The sequence below is a fragment of the Heterocephalus glaber genome, unplaced genomic scaffold, assembly GCF_053883595.1.
Source record: "Heterocephalus glaber isolate CG9 unplaced genomic scaffold, H.glaber_assembly_v1.0 deba00000331, whole genome shotgun sequence".
Lineage (NCBI taxonomy): Eukaryota > Metazoa > Chordata > Mammalia > Rodentia > Bathyergidae > Heterocephalus > Heterocephalus glaber.
Window position 1 is genome coordinate 6056715 of NW_028258142.1, and position 22430 is coordinate 6079144.

The window sequence follows — 22430 nt, forward strand, 5'->3', positions numbered from 1 at the left end:
ATAATGCAGAATCAGTGGGAGTTCTGAGTTTGTTTTCCTATTTCTAGGTGGTCCCATCAACTCACTTGCTGCTGTAAAGCCTATCACAAGCTATGGCTTAATTGTTACTTGCCACTCACTGATAGGATTTTGATCTGAGTCTGCAAGCTATTGATTTATTATGGTCTCTGTGCAGTCAAACCTCTGCCTATGTTAATCAGTATTTGCAGCCATTCCACAGTACTAGCATCACCACCTCAGCTCCACCTCAGATCATCAGGCATTAGATTCTCATAAAGAGCATGCAACCCAGATCCCTGGCATGTGCAGTTCACATTAGTGTTTGTACTCCTATGAAAATCTAATGCTCCTGCTGACCCAATGGCAGGTGGAGCTCAGGCAATATTGGAAATGATGCATAGTGGAATACCGATGAAGCTTCACTGGCTCACCTACTGTTCCACACCTGCTGTGTAGCTCAGTTTCTAACTGGACACAGACTGTAACTGGTCCATGGCCTGGGGGTTGGGAACTTCTGCTGTAAAGCCTATGTCTTTGTTCTGAGCATCGCTTTCCATCTCTAAAATAGTATCATGAAAAAATTTTAGTAAAACATAAAACACAGTTAAAAGTAATTGTCAAAAAGTACAGTTAATAAGATGCACTCCTCAATAAGAACTCAGATCTCAGCTGGCTTAAAGGAGGCAGACAGAATCCTGGACAACTTGGATTATCTGAAGTTCTCAATGCTAAAGAAAGTGCCACTGGGCATCTAGATTTAGGATTACCATTCCTGGTAGAGTGGCAGTTCTAAGCAATGATTCTGATGAAAGAATGCAGCTATATACATGGGCCTTCAAGAAAGATACACATGAATCTGAGGGAAAGGATAATTGGGGAAAATGTGAATCATGCATGCAGGAAGTGAACAGAAAACAAGGAGGAAAGGATCTTTCCATAGCAAGCTGATCTTTAGTCACCTACTCCATTTCTATGGGATACCTCCTTCAGCCCTTCTATGACTAGAGGTCAATAATACAATCTAATCTGAGACTAGGTGGAATGTTTCAGCCTTATTAGGTATCAGGACACTGGGGGTGGAAACTGGGACAAGGATCAAGGTAAGCCCCACTCTTCCCACCACCAAAGGAAGGTGTTGCTCATGGCCACAGAAGTGACAACTCCCTAGCTGGAGGGAGATGTGCCAGCACCTGCTGAGAACCCAAGTCCACAGAATCCACTTCGGCTCCCAGGTGCTGGAGCTTGTCTGTAGCCATAGCCATCATCAGGAAGAGTTCTTTTCTAAAACGAGGCACAGGTTGAAGTGAGTCACTCTTAACAGCCACCCACTCCTTGAGTGTCTGCAAAATAAGGCAAGAGGGTGTTAGTAGTTTAGAGAAGTGGCTCACATCCATTTGGGTGGGGACAATGTGAGAGCAGGGGACAGAAGTCCCCAAATAATCTTCAGTGGGTGGAGCCTTGCAGACTGTGCAAGTAAACACAGTGACATTCAGGAGGAACTGATAGGCGAGTTGGGCGTTTAGTGAAGAACCTAGAGGCCCAAGGTGTCAGGTTAGTAAAGAAAATGAGGCAAGACAGGCTGGAGAATGTGGTGGCCCCTCCCTGTACCTCCCAGCCCAGTAGGCCATGAGGTCCAGCCTTAAACTCAGCCTTTGCTCCTGAGCCTGTTCGGCCTGTTGCTGTCGGATGACTTTTGAGTATAGTCCTTAACCTCCCAGCCTCAGTCACAGGAGAGTGATGTTCCCTAACTCCAAGGGGATGATGGCCATAAACCGAGAGAGTGTGTGTTAGGACTTTGCATGGTGCCTGGCACCACCAAGAAGAGATACAAATACCTGACTGAGGAAGTCCAGTAATATTCATAAAATAGCTCCTTTGCAAAAACACCACCAGGTGATATGGTTCATCTCACTTGCTACTATTCCTAAATACCATATACACACTTGCTACTCAAGCCGTCCAAAATATTGAAGAATAATGCTTCTAAATAATTTATCAAGTCTTACAAAGATTGCTATAAATACTTTTTAAAACTCCCACTTATCAAAAATTAAAAATTTTTAAATCTTTTCAAACACTGCAACTAATAAAAGACTATACCATGGACAAATGGACCTTACACAACAATGGCACAATTTCATTGTTAGAGAATGCATTAATATAATAATTAGTAAGTGCTGGATAATGCTGATAGAGTAGCAATTCTGAGCAATAATTACAAATAATCATTCATATTTCAGTGTTGGAAACTGAATTCCTTATACTGGGAACTGGGATCATTATTTTTCAGAAAAACTACACATATTTTGGACGGCTGATCTTAACTCCTCTTCCTAATTTTTTTTTAAATTTTTTTTTTTTGTACCGGGGATCGAATTTGGGTCCTTGTGTTTGCAAGGCAGGTGGCAGAACCTTTTTTTTTCTTGAAAGGAGGTCTAAGTTTCCTAGGCTGGCCTCAAACCCCTGGTCCTCAGCTTCCCTAGTAGCTGAGTTTATAAGACTGTACCATCACACCCAACCCTAATTTATTTTAGTTTGATCTCTTTTTCTTGGTTGTAGTACTCTTATTATGGGTGAATTTATTTAAGGAAAATTGTGCCTTACGTTTTCCAACTAGAATTTATAAAGCAATGCTGCAGAGTTCTCCCAAAACTGAGTGGCTGGGGTGTGTTTAAGGAGGTTGGGAAGAGGAGATGTTTTGACTAAAAGCCCAAATCAGCCACAAGAGATCATTTTTCAATCCCTTGTTAATTGCAACCAATTACAGAAGCACACTCAAGTTCTGAAAATTCAAGAGGCTATTATGTCAGGTTAGTATTCCAATAGGAAGAAGGATTGCATAACAGTCAAGCTTAGGAACAGTGGCCTGGACATTTAGCTTTGGGCCTTTAGCATGAAGGTGAAAATTTCACATCTAACTGTTTGCATAATAGTATTCCTAAATAACCCAATAAATATGTATTAATGCCTACCATGTACTAGACACGGTGTGAGGGAGGACCTGGAGTACAAAACCCAATGATACCCAAAGGAGCTTCAGGTTAGTGAGCACAACCAACAACACGTAAGTGTGTGGAGAGCTGTGGGCATGGATCAAGGTGCCCTCAGAGGGGACAAGAGGGCTGAGTGGAAGGGGGAGGTAGAAACGGCAAGGTACCACGGGCATCTATGCCTTCCCACTTGCTCATTCCTCTCCCTTTCTTCCACCAGGCCTCCTTCTTCCTCTTCCCTTCGTCATTGCCTCCCTCCTTCTCCTTCCCTGAATGCCCACACTGTGGGCCAATAGCCATATAGTGAGTTGGAAAGGGGGCAGAGGATCATGAAGGAGGAGACCAAGCGTCCATTGCACGTATGCTGTAAACAGACAATGTTGGCATTGACTTTGCAGCTTTTCAGCTCCCCGGCTCTGCCCAGAACGCAGCAGGAACCAGTGGTGTTACTAGTGGGACACCTGATAGACCACAATAAATGTGAGTTCTGCAGGTGCTGGTCATCTCTAAGTGGACAGTCCTAGGTCAAGTGTTCTGGGAATATGCCCTTTCTAGGAGGAGTGTGTAGGAGGGATTTCTTTCACAGAGCTTATGAAGAGCAGTATTTCAATTCAATGAGGAGTCACAGACATTTTAAATGGAATCATGTCAGGCACAAAAATCCATTATCTCCCCAGGTCATAACCCAAGCGTGCATACACAGCTTCTCCTACCTGTACAAATTCATCCTGGTGGAGGTCAATGTACTGGAAAACCTTGTCCAACGGCCAGGAGGGTGGAGAAGATGAAGAGAACATTACCCCCTCAAGCAGCAGCAGCAGTGCCAGGAAAGAGGAAGCCTGTTAATGGTTGTGGGAAATTTAAAGGGCCGTTGTTAGACTTTCGTCCTTTCAAATACTTCAAGGAAGACTTACCTAAGACAGCTGCTTGAAGTTAGGTGGACTAAAATAACAAGAGATGATAGAACTAGACATGCATTTTACCCCCAATCATTTTCATTTCAAAGCTAAAGGTTTTTAACGAGGCAGGTTCCAAGTTAATGAGCTTGTCTTCAAATCATGGGTGTCAAGGTATGCCTATGACGTGGTCTTGTCCACTCCTGTGAAGGGTGGCCATGGCTCACACCCCAGTATGAGGGGTAGTATTTGAGAGAGAACTGTGAGGTTCGAACAACCAGAAACACCAAAAATGGCTCTGTGTGCTGAACCACTCAAGAATGCCTGAAATCCTGTGCTATATTGTGGGGTGTCTTTCCATGAGCCCTGGCAATTGGAGTACATTAAAAAGAAAGAAAAAAAAAGAAACTTTAAATTTCTCTGTGCTAAATGACACTGAGAGACAGTCACCTCCTGCAGTGCCTCTGGTCCTGGACTTTGATTCTGTATTCCTGGCTCCCTGCCACCTCTCCGGCACTCTACAGCCTCTGACGGGTTCCTCCTTCCTTTGCCTTTAAACAGGGACCGGCCCTTGATCTGCCTAGTCTCCTCTCTTTCTCCTCTTCCTCAGTCTCCTTCTCAGTCACCTCGCCCCATGATGGCCTCCAGATGCAGCCTGTAGTCTGTCCTGGTCACACCTGTGGGAAGACTCCCTGGATGTCCTGTGGTACCTGTGAGAAAGCATTCCTCCTTAAACCCGACATGATCCTGTGGCAAAGGGATAAGTGTGCACCTCAAGTGACTGAAGCCTGTGGAGTGGGCAGGAGCTGCCCGCAAAAGCCCCAGGAACAAAGTGCACCTCTGAAGGAAGCACTGCCAGCAACTTCCCCTGTAGTGCAGCTGCAGCCGCCTGGGGGCAGGTTGGTGAAGAGGAAGAGAAGTACAGGAGGCGTGAAGAGGCCTAGTGGGCTGAGACTGCTGTCTGGGAAAGCCAAGAGCTCTTCCCTGGTGACAGGCTAGACTCCACTTTAAGAGCCAAACTTACTTTCTCTGTTGCAGGAAAAAGGGGGGATTTTAGAATAAAGTGTGTTTTTTGTCTCTGAAAACCTGTTTCATCATTTTTAAATGAGCTATTTATATTATGAAATTGATTTTTTTATCTAAGATTTTTTTTTTCTTTCTTTTTTTTGGGGGGGGGGCGGGTACCGGGGTTCTAACTCAGGTCCTTGCGCTTGCGAGGCAGGTGGCGGAACCACTGAGCTAAATCCCCGGTCCTATCTAAGATTTTTTAAGTGTCCACCTATGGTGGAGGCAAGTGGGAGGGATAGCAAGGGAGACTGAGGCATGTGAAGCTTCAGAGACAACTTAGACACCTTGGAGGAGGATGCAGATGCTGGCAGTGGTGCCGAGTTCAGGTGGGATACAAGCAGTGGGCTATGTCATGCCAGACCTTCCTGTTCTGCAAATGATGGTGGACTGAAAACATCCCTTAAACTCATCACCTATTTTAGGAAGAGCCCCTTCAGAGGTGAAGTGTTGGAACCTAGAGGTATAATTCTGGCAAGGCGCCTTGAGAAAACTCATTCAGCTCGAGTTTGCCCAGGCTGAGAATCAGGCAGAGAACCAGGCAGAGCAGAAACACTGGTCCAGGAGGGAAGAGGTTTCCAGGCTTAGCAGTCAGTGTCTTCTTCCCTAACCAGCTCTTCTTTCTTAAGGAGTTTTGCAATTCTGGGAAGTGAAACCAGGGCCTTTGTACTGAGCTACATTCCGAGCCTTTTTATCTTTAATTTTTTTTTTTTTTTTTTTTTGGAGACAAGGTCTTGCTTTGTAGTTCAGGCTGGCTCTGAATCCACTGTGTAGCCCAGGCTGGCCTTGAACTCACAGACATCCTCCTGCCTCGGCCTCCCAAGTGCTGGGATTACAAGTGTGCACCACCACACCCAGAATTTTTATCCTTAATTTTGAGATAGGTTTTCACTAAGTAAGATTGGCTTCTTTCACTTCATAAGTCGTATTCAAGTTTCTTCCGTGCCTTTTCACAGCCCCATACCTCTGTTTTTTCAGCTGTTTTCAGTCGTTAGTACATACTTGCAGCACACAGTGACCAGATTTCTCCACATGGCATTCGAGGTCAATTCAACAACCTGCATTTAGCACCAGCTCTGTGCCAGATACTCTCAGCACTGCCCAGGGAATGTGAAGATGTATGAGGATTGGATGTGGTCCCTCTTGAGTAGCCAGTAGTGTGTTAGCTGACCTACTCGGGTGAGGACCGTTGTGCATGTATATGCTTGCAGGAGGTCGGAAGTAGAGGGAAGGTAGGTTTCATCCCTGCATGCTCACTCACAGGCTCTGGGTACCTGGAGGGTCCAAGGTGGCTCCCCAAACTCATGGCTAGCTCATGTTTGGCCAGTCCATTTGAATCTGTGTTCCTTTTCCTACAGAGGTCAAAAATCTGTGAAATGTCCTGGCAAAATGCTCTGGGCCTGATGATGTCACAAGATTTGTCATGAGCCAAGTCTGAAAGTCTTCGGGAAGCATCTCTACCATCAGAAAAAAAAAAGGAAGGAGAAATGCCCATTCTACCCTGTCCTGGCCAGAACAGGCCATTACGCCCACAGTTAGAGGATGCTTGTCATGAGATGCGCACCACAATTGCCTATCTTACCATGAAGTCTATTTGAAACGGTGGTTGAATATTTTATATTCAATCATCATCTTCTTGAGAGGCTGTCTCTAATCTACTCTCCCCGGAATAGCCGAGTTGATACTTTAAAAGGTGGTTTAGATCACTGTAAATTTTTTCAAGACATCCCATTGAACTTGTGATAAACCCAAACACTCTGTGGCCTCCCAGAGTTTACATAATACAGCCAGCCTTCCTCTGCAGGTTCAGCTCCTGCGTTGGGAGGGTACTACATGGAGGTCCCTCCATCACTTGCTTCTTTCCTCAAACACTACCCACCAGGGCTGCCTCCACCCCTCAAGGTTCCTTGGCCCTAGGAACCAAAGGTGGGTATATTCAAAGTGATAGACACCCAAACATGATCGATAGCCAAACTAAAGAGAACTTGACATGGGAATGGATTTTCTGGCTCTTCTAGGAATTCACTGTCAACAAAGTAACAATCCTACTGAAAAATGTCCCATACAGCAGCAAAGGGTGCACTTCCCAGCTAGAATGTTGCAAGGCACATGATAAAACCAGCACTGGCTGAAGGGAGAGCAGCTCCCAGGCTGTTTTACCTTCTATCAGATTGTTGCTGGAATGATGAAAAGTGTTCAGCTTCAAGCACTTTCTGGCCAGTATTCAATTTGTATAAGATATGAGAGACCACAGAAGTCTCCATGTTCACAAAATGAGTAAGCAAAGAGAAAAACTTTGAGTAAGAAGGTGTAGTTATAAAGCAATTCACCATATAGAATTGAAAGTCTCAAAATAAATCCTCATATTTATGATCAACTGATTTTCAACAAGGATGTCCAGGTAATCCGATGGGGAAAGAATAGTCTTTTAAATAAATGGTGCTGAGACAACTAGATATCCACAGCACAGGGTGAAATTGGACCTCTTCCCTATACCATTTTTTTAAAAAATTAACTCAAAATGGGCCAAAGTCATTAATGCAAGCTCTCAAACCATAAAATTTAAAAGCGTAGGTGTGAGTGTTCTTAACCTTGAATTAGGCAATCATTTCTGAGACATGACAATAAAAGCACAGACAATAAAATTTAAAAATCAGATAAATTGGACTTCATCAAAAATAAAAATGCTTGGTCTCAAATGACACTATTGAGAAAATGAAAGAACCACAGAATAGGGAAAAATCTACAAATCACTTATCTGAAAAGGACTTGTGCTAGAACATAGTGAACTATTATAATTTAGTAATAAACAAATAACTCAATTTAAAAATGGACAAGGACTTCATAGACACTTTTCTACAGATAATATACAAATGGAAAATAACCCCGTGAAAAAATGCACAACATCATAAGCTCTCAGGGAAATTCAAATCAAGATGCAATGAGACCACTTCATACCCACTAGGATGTGGGAATCATAAGTCAATATCAAGTAGTGGTGAGGACATGCAGAAATTGGAAACGTCAGACATTACTGGTAAAAATGTAAAATGGTGCAACTTCTTTGGAAAACAGCCTGTTTCTCATGTGATTAAACATAGACTTGTCACATCACCCAGCAATTCCACAACCAGCTATGTACCCAAAAGAAATAAAAATATATGTCCACACCAAAACTTGTACATGGAGGCTTATGGTACCCCTATTCATCCAAAGGGCAGAAACACCCCAAATGTCCAACAGATGAATGAATAAACGAAATGTGGTGTATCCACATAATGAAATAGCAATTATCGGGCTGGGGGTTTAGCTCAGTGGTTCTGCTGACTGCCTTGTAAGCGCAGGGACCCGAGTTCAATCCCTGGTACCAAAAAATAAAAAAAAATAGCATTTAGCCATCCAATAAGTTGAAGTACTTGGAAAACAACAAAAGAATGAGATATTGACAGATGCTACAGCATAGATGATTCTCGAAGACATCATGTCGAATGGAATAACCCAAATAGAAAGGCTACTTTATTGTATGATTTCATTTATACCAAAGTCTGGAATATGTAAACCCATCAGAAAAAAGTAGATCAGTGATTTCCCAGGAGACAAATGGAGAGTGACTTCCAATGGGTAGGGAGTTTATTTTGGGTGATGAGAATACTCCAAATCTAACCGTGGCAATGGTTGTACAAGACTAAGTACCCTAAAAATCACTGAATGGCATGTTTTAAATGGATGAATTGTAAGGTATATAAAGTGAGCCAAGGTGGTTCATGAACAGATTTAAGAGTTTAGTCCAGCAGGTGGTGCTGGTGAACCAGTCCCGAGATCCTTTTGCATTCAGTTGTGAGTGGGTGCTGGATCCCACTGAACCAAGAGCCAGGTATCAAATAGTAAATCAGGTGGTACCGATGCCTATAGACCTCTGATGGGAGCAAAATGGTGCTCAGGGCACCCAGCAAAGCTTCCACGCAGATCCTATGAGACAGCATAGGCTATTTTTTGTGACTTAGCCATCTAAGTTTAACATGAAAACTTTTATTTTTATTTTTCATTAAATTTCCACTTTAATGTTATTTGGTGCTCTTCTCCAATGAAAAATAAAAAGAGAAATTTGAAGAAGCAAAAGAACCCACAGGAAAAGAAGGAAAACAGGATTTATATCCATGTGTACAAGGTGTGAGAACGGGTCAGATAGCCACGGGAGCCACCTCTTTGGCGGAAGACAAAGGCTTGTCCTTCTGAAGGACTGACCAAGCTCCCACGGTACTGACAGCAGGGGGCTGGTAGGGAGAGCCTATTACTGCACTCTTCACTCCCTAACAAGTTTTCCCCTCCCTTTTCCCATAGGGATGGAGCCTGCTACTGCACGTTTGCTATCCAGGCCTCAAACATCATTTCTGGGTGCAGATTCTGCCTTTACCATCTGTGGGTAGGATCCTGGGCTCCATCTCCTTCCGCTCTTGTGTTGCTCCTTTACTTTACTATTTGTTTCCTTGGGTGTTAGTCATGCCTGACCTTGAACTCTGTGAAAATCTGTGTATTTAGAAAGGTCATTCCTGGCTTTCACCTTTGCAGAAAGAAGAAAGGGGGAATGGGAAGGTGATGTGAGGGTGTGGAATTGGGAGCTGGCAGAGAGAGGTTTGGTTTGGTGCTTCTTGGCTGCCCCCTTGCCCACAGGCTCCTAAATATCCCAACTGCTTCCTCTTAGATTGGGAACAAAACTTCCAAGCATCCCTGTGCTACCCATGTCTTAAAGTTCTTTAACTTTTAAAATGTTAGATACTTTTTACTTTACAGAGGATTGTGTCCATCATCCCCTCCCTCCCTTCCCTTGAGTGAGAAATTTAGTGACAGATCCTCAGAGTCTTCCCAGCCTTTTGATGCTTCCTCTTTTTTTTCTTTTTTTTTTTGGGTACCAGGGATTGAACCCAGGTTCTTTCACTTGCGCAGCAGGCAGCAAAACCACTGAGCTAAATCCCTGGCTTGATGCTTCCTTTGTTCTTTCTTCTCCCTTTACTGCCCAGACTTCCCACATGAATGCTAGGTCACTGTTGTTCCTACCTCTTGCCAATAAGTAGAGGAGGCTCAGTGGTCCCTGTGCTCAGTTACGACTAGCCTGGGCTACACTGCCCAAAGACACTTCTGATCTCCTGCCATACAGCAGCAGCCAGAAGGAGGTTGGGAGCAGGGCAGCTGGGGTAAAACCCTACTGTGCTGGTTGTTTTGGTGTCGCATAGAATACAGAATAGAAAGGGGGAGCCCTGCTGCTTCCTACCCTGGTATTTGCCCAGGACAGGTTGTTGGGAATAAAAGAAGAAACTTCAGTCCCAGTACCAAGGTGGATGGCCAAAATTCTACTTACCAAGTAGGCTGCTTCTTTGTGTGCTTGTTTGACAGAGGCTGCTCTATCCTGTTTTTGCTTTGATGAATTTGTTATAATATAAAAATGGAGTTTGGCCTAGTTTATCTCAATGTGACAGGACTTAAGGAAGAAAAAAAAAAGAAACAGGTTTTTCTGGATTCTGTTGCTCTACTGCAGGTACAGTAGAGACAAAGGAAAGAGCCAATGCTGAAGGACACAGTGAGGGTCGGGCTTCCTTCAGAAAGCAGCTTGGACCAATGACACGAAGCTGAAGAGAGCAGTTGAGGAGCAAATTTCCCCCAGAAAGTTGCAGGAACTGTGAATTTCTGCACTATCCTCTAGTGGGGGTTTGAGCAGAGAAACCAGCTGAGGCCAGATTCAGCTTGCACACCACATTCAAATGGCTGGAAGTACTAGCAGAGGGCACTCGGTTTGCTAGGATCCTAAGCAGGATGCTAGGAATGTAGGGCAGAATTCAGAGGACCAGAAGCTGGGCAGGGAGGAAATACTGAAAGTGCCAGTTATAGGCACCTTTGAGGTTCCAGGTTGTGGAACTCAGGCTCTAGCACTTACTGACTGGCTTGCTCAGTGCAAGGACAAGCTCTGAACCAAAGACAACAGACCTACCATGCACTGTAAGGATTGGCAGGAGATGGTACAGGCACAGCATCTGGACTTAATACCCTGGAGCCTGTCCAGAACATTCCATCCTGGGCAGAAGACAGCTAGTCCAACAGCCACAAGGTCCAGATGGGTTCAGATGAGCTCCTGACTATGTAAGGGTCCTGGTGGGTGAGTCATGAGGAAGGAGAACACTGCAGTGTCCATGTGCAGTGGTCATGTGATACTAACTGCAACAATGTCACCTCAGAAACTTTTTGTTCACTCCAGTCTGGCCCAGGATTCAGGTCTCACCACACATCAGCCAGAAAAACAGCCCAGATTTGCTCCATTTTTGTAAAGCCTTCCATCACCTAGAAATGTGACAGTGGATTGTAGCACAGTGACAAATGCTGCCAGAAAAAAAAAGTGAGTGAAATAACCAAAGATTCCTATTTTTTTCTTTCTTTCTCCCACAGGAAGGAATCTAAAACCAAAGAGTTTATACACTGAAATACACTACATGAGTGACAGCAGTGTCACTAGATAAAGCTGGATTGTAAGTCCCTCAAAGGCAAGTCCCTCCAGTTTTGAGAGGCGACAGGTAGAAATCCCAAGTGATAGAGCCTAAGAGGATACCTGGTCTTCCTGAGATCTTGTGAGAGATCAAGAGAGGCCAAGTGATCTAAGGAAACAACAGATGACGCCAAGGCATTCTGATACAGGGCAGGGAGGAGTGGGAAGGACAGGGCAAGGCCTGCGACTGTGGGAGCCAGAAGGGGCCCAGATTCAGAACAGAGAAGGGTGAGTAGGAAGAGAATGGAGCCCTAATTCAGGGGTCAGAAGAGCAGAGACCGTGGAGCAGTGCAGAGGCGCCAAAATCCAGGCCTCGCCAAAGAGCATGTTTCTTTTTTAGAAACCTGTCATTACCTAGGCTTGTTTTGAATTATTATCTTGTGGACTCATAAACTCATAGCAAAAGTATTTTGAATTCAAGCCTGGGGCTTTAGCTGTTCTTGATGGCGAGGAAGCAAGTCCCAAGGGATCAGGAAGCATGGCTCTGAGGAGTGGCCCCTGTTGGAATGGAGTCTCAAGCTGATTTTTAGTTGTGAACAAATGGAAATTCAATAGCAAGGGCAGATTCAAGAAGAAGGCAGGGAGTTTTCTGCCTTGTTTCAGTTCCCTAGGGCTGCTGTAAGAAAGCATCACAAACTGGGCAGTTTGAACTACAGAAATGTATTTTCTCACAGTCTTGTCACATCTTTGGGTGAGCACTGCTGGAATGAGCAGCTAACCAGGATCATAAACTTGGCATCAGTAATGAATTATAGGGACAGAGATTAAGAAAGGAAGATGCTGTTTGTAAAGAGGAAAAAGCCGAAGACAGAAAGCCACCCTGAAGAGGGGGCAGGGTTCCAGAACGATTGATTTCCATGGGCCTTTGTCCCTGGCTTCTTTTTATCAGGTGATAAGGACTCTTCCTCCAAGGTGGGTACCTGGAACTTGCTACAACCTGATTGGCTCTCTGGGCTCTCTTTGGATGAGTCCTAGGCCACAAGACCCTAACTTGGGTGCCCTTGGTTAGGTGCCAATTCAGTTGGTGGGCTTTGTTTGGCTTCTTCCTCCCCATTTGTCCTTGTCAGGGTCTCATCTGTGGGATTTATGGGTTGGCTAGGAGAAGGCTTATAGAAAGACAATTTAAAGCTGGTGATTAAGGAGATGCGTATAATCTAGTACAGGAATAAAATGGCTACATAGAATAAGAATACACACACACACACACACACACACACATATATACAGTGATACTTTGGTTCAAAAACTTAATTCAGTTCATGAACTTAATTCGTTCCACGATTTTAGGGAAGATGGCTGGCTGTGTTCATGTTTGTACAGGGAAGATGGCTGCAGTCATGTTTGTCACCCAATGTGGGGTTCACAAATGAAAGCAAAATTTTGAGAACCTGAGTGCATCATGTTATAGAGACCATGGGGGCTGCGGTGGCTCGAGCGGTTAGGAATTTCAACTTAGAGAACCGAACAGAACGGGAAATCAGCAAGATGTAGCCATCTGCGGCCCCGAGGCACCCGTCCACCCGCAGCGACCTTCGAGAGATGACCAACCATCCGGAAATTAAGAGAGACATTGCTAGGAAAAATGACAAGCTGCTGTCATTACTGAAAGATGTATATGTTGATTCCAAAGATCCTGTATCACCTCTGCAGCTCACCCTTTCTGCGGTGTCCCTGCTGAGAGTGCTGCTGCCCACTCTGACCCTTACAGGATATGTACGTGAAAAATGAGGTCTCAAAGTTCAACCCAGACTCTCTCAAGGAGACAACACAGATCTGCAGCATGGTACCCATGGATCAAAGCACGCTCACCAGCCCAGATGGAACCAAAGGGAGGGGTGGGGTGGGGAGGAGAGGGCAAACTGAAGGCTCACGGAGGTGCATGGACCTGTGCTTTTCCACGACAGAGAGCACAATATCAGCCCTGACGATCCCCCAGCAGTGGGAAAGGGAGCCCGAGATGCCTGCCAGGGCCTGTACCCCATGTGCCCCTCACTCCACCCCCACATCAGGCCCAGCAGTGGGCCGCTCCTGTTGCCAGCCTCTGGACCAAACCCTAAACATTCTAGGCCAGTACTCAGTGGCTGAGCCAACTGCCCAGGCAGCCTTGTGCCATGGAGTGGCCAGCCATTGCGGGTCTTTTGACTCTTCTCATACTTTCATGGAGGACGTTTCACTCCCTTCAAAGCCGGCTTGCAGTGAGGAGAGAAAAACAGCTTGGTCTCCAGCTTGCAGGACTAATTCGGGAAAAATGCCAACTCTTGGACAAACTCAGCCAAGTTCAATATGAACACAAAGCCTTAGAGGCAGCTCTCAAGGACCCCCGCCTAGACGAGGAGGCCAGGGAAGCACAACGTTGGGAGGCAGCCTATCAGAAGGCGGCCAGGGACAGAGCCAAACTTCAAGGGGAGATAAGGTTTCTCTTCAAAGAGCTCAAAGAAGAGCAATCACGTTTTCAATAACAGCAATTCAGGTTGGCAGAGCTTTCCAAAAGGATCCGGTCCCTAACAGAAGAATCCAACTCACTCACATTGGAAGTAGCTGAAACCAAGGTCGCACTGTTGAACATCAGCAAAGAACGTCTGCAGGGAGCAATGACAGATGCTCTGCGGGAAAACGCCCAACTCCAGAAAGACCAGACACAGCTTTTCCAGGAAGCTCAAGGGTGGAAAGAGAAGGTGAGTGAACTCACCTCACAGATGACCGTGCTCCAAGACTCCCAGGCTCAAGCAGAACAACTGCTCTGGGAGAAGGGGAAACACATCAAGGCTCTGACTGAGCACCTGCTGGTCACCACAAAAGGCTGGGTTCCCGGGCACCCAGAAGACATCACACACACTGGGAACTGGCAGCAGGAAATGAGGAGTCAACTGGAAAATGGTCCTGGCTTAGGTCACTGGCCAACAAGAGCTTTGGAGAAACTGGTCTACGGTGCTCAGTTAAAGGCTTCCCTAAACACCATGGAAGAACAAAGAAATCAGCTTCACACTCAACTCCTGGAGGCTGAGAAAACTGAAGAACTGGCGGAGTCTCTACAACATCTCCAGACTCAGCGAGCATCTTGGCAGTCAGCAAACACACAGCTGGAAAGGGAGCGCCGGAAGCTTCAGCAAAAGCGCACAGTGAGGACCCAAGTTTACCAACAAACAGTCCTGAGCTGCCACAGGGAACTGAGAGTGCAGGCGAAATCCTGGGCAGAACAAGAGCAGAAACTGTCCACCCTGCAGGAGATGGACCAGGCTGCTGAAGAGCTGAAGATCGACAGAAAGCGAGCCCAAGATTTAGAGGAGGAATGGGAGAGGACCATCCATTTCTACCAATGGCAGCTCACCTCCCTGCAGAGGGAGGCCCTCGAGAACTGGGCAGCAGCTCACATGGCTGAGCGAGAGCTCCAGGATTTAAGAAGAGCCAATGCTCGCACCAGACAACACCTCAGTGCGGCAGAGCTGAAAGCCCCCCTTTTGGGCAAAGATCTTGCCACACTCAGTGTCACAAAGTGTGCATCTGCTAGACAGCGCTCCCACAGGGTCCCTCCCCTAGGGGTCGTCCTACATCTCCAAAGAGATCTGTTTACCCTCTTCAGACACCGTGGGAGGAGCCACCGGTACGCTCAGCTTAGACTCCAGCAGGACCAGGAAGCCCATCCAGAGCCTCTCACCTGGGCCTCATTCAGCTCTGCCTGCCCAAAGCCAAGCCCCAGCACTGGCCTTTATTCCTCCTGCCCTTCCTCCAGGTGGAGCTCCATCGTTCCTAAGGCCCCCAGTGGCCCAGGTCCCGAAAGGTCCTGCTGCTCCTCCTCTGCCTCCTCCAGGAAACAAAGACAAAGCATGTGCACTTCACTGGCCCCTCAGGTATCTCCCCGACCCACGGCCAGCATTCCCAGTGACAAAGGTCTATTCCCCACGGCCTATTCCTCAGTCTCTTCCCCCAGGAGCTGAGCTTTCCCCAACCCCCACAAGCTGAAAGCAGGGGCCCCTCTGGGAGCCACTCAGATTCCCAAGGAGCCTGATACTCAACACCCAGCCCCGCAACAGGAAGCTGGGCTGCAGCTTTGCTCTCCCTTCAGAGTCACTCCCACAGTCTCCCTCACGTTCTGCACTTCCGCTCTTTCTCAGGCATAGTATTTAGTAAATAAAGAGAATTTAAATATGAAAAAAAGAAATATCTCAATATCCATAAACTTGATCATTTTTGCATATGTCTCTAATTCATTTGTATTTTCACAAGCAGTCTAAAGGCAGGAGTTTTTTTCTTATCTATATACCACTGCTAAACAATTACGTAGCTCCTCAAAATGCCTATTATTCCAAAGGCACATTTTGAATCTTCCCAAAAATAAGGACTAACTTACAATTTGAAATTGGAGCCTCTCGGCTCCTAAAATCCTGCCATCCATATCCATACTATTCTGTAGTAGTTCACTATCAACCTGTTAATCAATGACTCAACAGATTTCATCCACAGGAGAAATACCATTCTCCAGCTGGCTTACATACTGCCATATAATCACTACCAATTCTCTAAGTATAAAAAGGTAGAAGATAAAAATCATCTGATTTGATGTCATGCAGAAATGTACATTTGAAAAATCAATCTGTGACCCAATTTAATGACATTTATAAGGATGCTCTCTGCAGCAACCCACCTGCTTAGCTGTACACAAATATAAGCAGAAAACCATAACCTCTGCTTCAGCAATGAAGAAATTAATCATATATCTTGACTTCTATTCAGACAGGGCACCTGATTAGTATAGAACTGCCTGAAATATTTAAATGTCCACTGGGTATCTGGGGAGCTGTGAAGCCTCAACTGACTTAACTTGCTGTTTGTTGTTAAGTATAAAGGACTAGGAAGCTGAGGCCAGAGCCAGGTGGCATGACTGCTCCTTGGGAGTGTAGGACTGCATAACCTTTGTTCCTTTTCTCCAGCCCCATTGTGATTAAATGTGAGTTAATGGATAAAGATGCTTGTTAGTTTTGGGACACTAGATAAAAATCTGTAACAGACCTAAAGTCCCAGAGTAAACTACTCAACTCCTTGTTTGCCTGGAACTGATGTTCCGGGCACCACAATTTTTAGAACAAGCTGCAAATGTCTGCTGACCATCAATACGTGACAGTCTACCACTAACCTTTGTCCCCTTTTCTTTAATTCTATATGTTAACTTCCCCCTCAACCCCCTATAAAAACAGCCTCGGACTCTGAGCTAGCTGCCTCTCTAAGCTATTTTGCTTTGGGAGTGCCGTCTGGCCAGACTAATAAAGGTCTGTTTTCCAGCTTGTCCGGTGTGTTCCTTCCCGGGTGTTCTTCGCTGTAGTCAGCTCCTTGGAGCATTTGGTAAGGCTCTTGGTCTTACATTCTGAAGGCACCGCTGGGATTCCTGGGTGTGCTTCACTAGTCAGCTCCTCGGAGCGTTTGGTAAGGCCCTCGGTCTTACAGGAGGTAGGAACAAGAAGCAGAGTGTGAGCAGGTCATTGTACTCTTAAACAGCAGCTCCTAAGTTAGACCTACTGTATTATCAGAATGTCTTGAGGACGATTTTTAAAAGCACAAATGGGTCAGCATCAATGCAGATTCCAAAACAGTAACTACAGAGGATCCAGGAAACTACATATTTTTTTTCTTTTACGTTTTTTAAAATTAATTGGTACATTTTAGGTATACAATACGTTTACATTTATCATTGGGTGCTTGTACCTGTACATGATGTATCTTGGTTCTTATTTTTTCCCCATTACCTGTGCACCCTTCCCTATTTACATAGACTTTGTTTCCTTTTTTTTTTTCTTTATCATAATTTTTCCTTTCCTTTCTTCCCTTTCCCCTTCCCCTCCCGCCGCCCCTACCCCTTTGGACCTTTTCCTATTTCAAATTATCAATTATTCGTTTTTAAAAAAAAGAAAAAAAGAAAGCAAAATTTTGCCAAACACTTCTGTTCAGGAACTGAGTTGTTTTATGAACAGAAGCATCCATGAACTGAGGCGTTACTCTATTTTTATATACTAAGTAAGAATTTTCCTTTAAATCAGGTAGCCCCTCCCCTTTTGTCTCCTTTGCATTTTATTGGAGGTGGGGAAGGGCAGCTATCTTGGGTTGGAGCATCCGGCTTCCTCGGTGCTGTCTGCTGTCGTCAGCTCTCCTTCTGGTCTTTTTGATGTGAATCCTTGTGCCATTTATGCTAATTGCCGTCAAAGGAATTCCTTTAACTCCTTCTAGGCAGGATTAGTCAGAAAACCTAATGAGGACCTTATTCTATTCTTTCCTCCCTACCAACCCCCTTCTCCTACAGTCTGGAGGTGAGAAGGCATAAACCAAGGTGCTGGCTGAGCCGATCTCCCCCCACAGGCTCTAGCAGAGTATTCTTGCCTCTTCCCTCTTTTTTTTTTTTTTTTTTTTCTTGTATCGGGGATTGAACTCGGATCCTTGCGCTTTCGTAGCAGGCGGCGAAACGACTGAGCTAAATCCCCGGCCCCATCTTCCCTGTTTCTGATGTTCCTGATAATTCATGGAATTCCTTGACTGGTGGCTGCATCCCTCCCACCACTACCTCCATCTTCATGTACCATTTGCTCTCTGCATCTCGCCATGTCTTTTCTTCTTAGTACACTATCTTTGCATTTAAGGCCCACCTGAAACCAGTATTGATAGAGTTCCCTCCAATTTAGGGTGGCTGCTGTATATAATAGCTACCTTCTTCCCAACATGCCCCTACTCCCACCAAAAGAGTAACCTAATACTTGCTCCCTCCTAGCAACTAGTGACGTCACAGGCTCCTCCAGTCCCTAGCCACTACCTCACTTCACCCCACCCCAGCTCCTATAAGAAGAGCTCAATTCACCAATGAAAAGAAATAGATCGGCAGAATGGATTAAGAAGCAAAACCCAGCAATATGCTGTATGTATACAAGTAACACACCTAACTCAAAAGGAAATCCATAGACTGAAAGTAAAAGGACGGAAAACAGTTCTCCATGCTATAGTGTCGGTGGTCTCTCTAGAGGGAGACCTGAGACCCCGGAAAGCACCGACTTTTAAAGAAAGAAAAGGAGGCAGCCTGGGGGACGAACAGCAGTTTAATTCTCTGGCACTGTTCCACAATCACAAAGGGAAGAAGCAAGGCTTTATACAGGTAGGAAAGCAGCTTAGTTATTCTGGCTACTGTCTTTCTGATTTTCACCTCTGATGATGACCAGTGACTTTAAGTGACTCATAAAAGCTACAGGAGAATTCACAAGTCCTCCGTTTCCGTTTTACTAATCCTGTACATCAGAGAGCACACCGCGCAGCCCTCTTATCAGATGGTATCAAGAGAGCAGGAGGATTTCAGCCAAAATCAAGCCCACTGGCCCACCACAAACATCACAGATGTGCATAGTGAGTCGTATCTCTCTTACCACTCCTAGAGTCATTGGGTCCTGGTCCTCTGATCCCTGCCAATGGTAAATAAGAAAACTAGGAAAACCTGTTTTTCTCCCGTGAGACTTTTACAACGTCTCTTAAAGTTTTCTGGCATTCTTTTAACAAACAGACTTGTGGAATTTCCCAGAAACGACTTAATTTTCTCAGTTTACAAACTTCTTGTGATCAATTCTTACAACTAATATAGCTGAATTCTACAATTTCCCACACGACAGAAACCCAGAAAAAAGCAGGGGTAGCAATCTTATTTGCAGACAAAGTAGATTTCAAACCAAAACTAATTAAGAGAGACAAAGATGGTCACTACATCCATGTGAAAGGAACAATCCAAGAGGAAGAGATGACAATCATAAATATCTATGCACCAAATACGAATGCCCCCAACTGTACAAAACAAATACTAATGGACATGAAAAACCAAATAAGCACTAATACAATTGTAGTGGGGACCTCAATACCCCACTATCACCATCCTGGCCATATTGCTTTTGTCTCTCCTTTGTTTAGAGATAGCCCGGCAGATTGTTCCTACAATAAAGGCTTGTTGTAGCCTGGTCTGGTCTTGGTTTTCAGCTTTTTTACCTGGCAAGTATGACCTCTGCACTCCCAAGGCATTTACAGCCAGAGCTTCATTTTAACTTACCGTATGTGCCAAGACTATTTCCAAAGAAGGTCACATTCTGAAGGCAGACATGAATTTTTACAGGGACATTACTCTTTTAATTTCATATTACTAAATAATACTCTACTATTTCTTTAATAATCATTGCCTGACTCATGTGAACATGAGCTCTGCGAGGTCATGGTTCCCCCTTATGCCGTATCCTTAAGTTAGCAGGCAATGCCTACAATAGAATAAGACCCTGTCCAGTATTTATTGAATAATTAAATGGACATCTTGAAGAACACAAATAGTAGCTTATTTGCACTGACCCAAGAAGTTTTTTTCAGCATCATGTAGGAAATGCAGCTATAGACATGAAAAAATGGCAAAGCAAAATTTAAATTTGGGCATAGGACTTTTTTTTTTCTTAGCAGTCTCAGAGTTTGAAAAGCTCCCAGAAAACTCACAATGGGGCCTTTGTTCATTCCTCTTCCACCTTCTGGGGGGATCTTCTCTCAACCCCCAAAACCTTCCACTTTCTAGTCTTCAAAGTCTATGCTGCTACTCTGCTGCTCCAGCTAAGCTGGGCCCTCTGCACTCCCAAGGCATTTACAGCCAGAGCTTCACAGGTAGAGCACGGTAACCACTATGAGTAGTTTCTTATGCCCATTGACCTTCAGATGATTTCAGATTTCCTCTTAATCCTTAATGTTGCTCAGTGTCATTATGAGGTATCCTCCTGACATATTTATAAATCGTTCTCTTTTCTCAGTATCTATTTTCTTTTTCTTTTTTTTGGTACCGGGGATCAAACTCAGGACCTTGAGCTTGCAAGGCGGGTGCGGTGCTCCTGAGATCCCCAGCCCCCAGCCCCTCTCAGTATCTATTTTCAAACTGAAGACTCATTTGTGTGTTTTTACTTCTGTATCATATTCATTGTCTCTTACATAATTTCATTGTACCTTCTGCTTTCTTCTTGGGAACCCTTGGAGCTAGAATCTTTTGATCTGTCATATTTCCTCTGGGTATCTTAGCTTTTCTGTCTTTTTTTTCTTTTCATCTCTTTGGTCTGCTTCCTGGGAAAATTCTCCATAATGCTTTTCAGTTCACTGGATCCCTTTCTTTGATTGAACACAGCCTAGAAGTTATCCTACCCATTAAGCTATTTCAATGACTATTTTTCATGTTCAGGATTTCTCCTGTTTTTTGCATATCTCTATGTTCCTGTTTTACAAGCACCTGCTTAAGTTTTATTTCTTATTCTTTTTTATGTGTTAGTCTTGCATTTATTGCTTAAAGATTTTAAACATTTCATTTATATCCATTTTAAATACATTCTAAAGTTGGCATTTCAGTGGCAGTAAATCCACTTCCCAGTTAATTTTGTGGGCCACTTTTCTTCTTGCTTGGCTTTCTTATTTTGGGAACTGAGAAAATGTACCCCAAAGTGCGGTGCTTTCACATGCTGACTGGGAGAGTCTCAGAACCAGGTCTCTTGACCCTCTCTGATTCTTTTTCTCTACTGAAGGTCAGGAAGATTTCTCTGAAGTTCTGGATCCACCAAAGATTATGCAATGGCCTTAAAAATCTCAATAAAAGTTCACTAATCAAGGACAATTAAAAAATTATCATGAAGGAAGAGACTGAAAGTCAAACAACACACCCAGACCCAGGGGGACTTGGTCCAAAGCCATTGTGTGTTCTCTGGACTAATTAGTTTCTTCTAAAATTCATCTACTCACCTCTGAGACTGCCTATAGTCCCCACCTCCCTCTCCCTATGAAGAGAATATTTAAGCTTCAACCATCTGGCTCTTTCTTTGCGTTTCATATTTACTATGGCTTCCATGTAGAAATGCACCTTAAAAAAATGTGTCGTGTTTCTCTTGTTAACCTGCCTTTTGTTATAAAGGTATTAGCCAGGACCTTTTATAAAGGGCAGGAAAGACATCTTCCTCTTTTGGAACCTACATTATATACTTCAAAAGCTCATCTTTTGGGTTCAACTTGAATGGCAGCTATTTTATTCTCTCAGTGTAATTACTTCTGCCTGGAAATGCTGTGGTTGCCTCCACCTGGTGCTTTAAGGTAAACAGTTCAGGTGCAGGTCTCAAATGAGTGGCCCAGAGTTCCCAAGCAGTATTAGCTACAGGTCTGCAAGCTTCAGGCAGTGGCACTGGCTCTGACTGCCCTTTGCGTCTGCAGTATTTTTGCTACTTCTTTGCAGAATTTCACTCCTTATGCTGCGGCCCAGTGAAGCAGCAGCTCTTGCCCCAGCTCACTACTATATGTTTGGTCTTATGTCTCCTTATGGGGGACAGTTGCCATATTTTTTGTTTGTTTGTTTGTTTTTTTGGTACCAGAGATCGGGTCCTTGCGCTTGTGAGGCAGGCAGCGGAACCACTGAGCTAAATCCCTTAGTCCATGTTTTTTAATTACAATTTTATACTGCATGCAGCTGCTTTATTTGGAATTTTAAGAATGAAGGCATAGATTATCTTTTTTTTTTTTTTTGGTACCAGGGATCAAACTCAGGTCCTTTCGCTTGCACAGCAGGCAGCAAAACCACTGAGCTAAATCCCTGGCCCACATAGATTATCTTGATCAGAGCTCTCCTACAAAGATTTCACTTCCTAGAAGACAATCTCCTCAAAGTTTAGCCCCCCAAATAAGGAGGAAAGCAAGGTCAGGCTAAAGACACCAAAGGCTCATGGAAAAGCTTGCATGCTTCAACCACTAACCTTAAAAGGTACAAATGTTCGTATCTTGGATATCCTTGGCCTCCTGGACCAGGTCTCAGAATTACTCTTCATCATGTCTGTGACCACAAGAGCTCAGGATTCAAACCGTGAACAGTCAGCAGAGCTAGGGCCAGGTGACACCCCAAAGGCTCTTGGACTCACTCCCTACAATGCAAGGTATTGA

General features: G+C 44.6%; 2 protein-coding genes and 1 long non-coding RNA gene across 9 annotated transcripts in view; 2 read left to right on the top strand and 1 right to left on the bottom strand.

Annotated features, from left to right (window-relative positions):
• The window catches only part of LOC106010822 (uncharacterized), a 58898-nt gene that overhangs the window by 35926 nt on the left and 542 nt on the right, over positions 1–22430 (top strand). The window lies entirely within an intron of this gene.
• The window catches only part of Cndp1 (carnosine dipeptidase 1), a 57890-nt gene that overhangs the window by 29841 nt on the left and 5619 nt on the right, over positions 1–22430 (bottom strand). The window contains exons 1-3 of one of the 7 annotated variants that reach the window (XM_004861943.2): positions 4597–4835; positions 3704–3829; positions 1191–1340 (exon numbers count right to left, since the gene is read on the bottom strand). In XM_004861943.2, coding sequence (XP_004862000.2) covers positions 1191–1340; positions 3704–3829; positions 4597–4629 — 309 coding nt within the window. In that variant the 5' untranslated portion in view covers positions 4630–4835. Of the gene's footprint in view, positions 1–1190; positions 1341–3703; positions 3830–3904; positions 4299–4336; positions 4836–22430 lie in introns of those variants that run through there. The other 6 variants (XM_021242153.2, XM_004861949.4, XM_087188917.1 and 3 more) reach the window with 6 other exon arrangements.
• Positions 8900–16297, top strand: LOC147830017 (melanoma inhibitory activity protein 2-like). The gene has a single exon (XM_087188953.1). It carries the CDS (start codon positions 14075–14077, stop codon positions 15416–15418), a length of 1344 nt encoding a protein of 447 aa, XP_087045079.1. The 5' UTR covers positions 8900–14074; the 3' UTR covers positions 15419–16297.

Bases quoted from the DNA above. Each gene is read 5' to 3' on its own strand.
- LOC147830017 (XM_087188953.1), top strand. From the start codon at position 14,075: ATGACAGATGCTCTGCGGGAAAACGCCCAACTCCAGAAAGACCAGACA.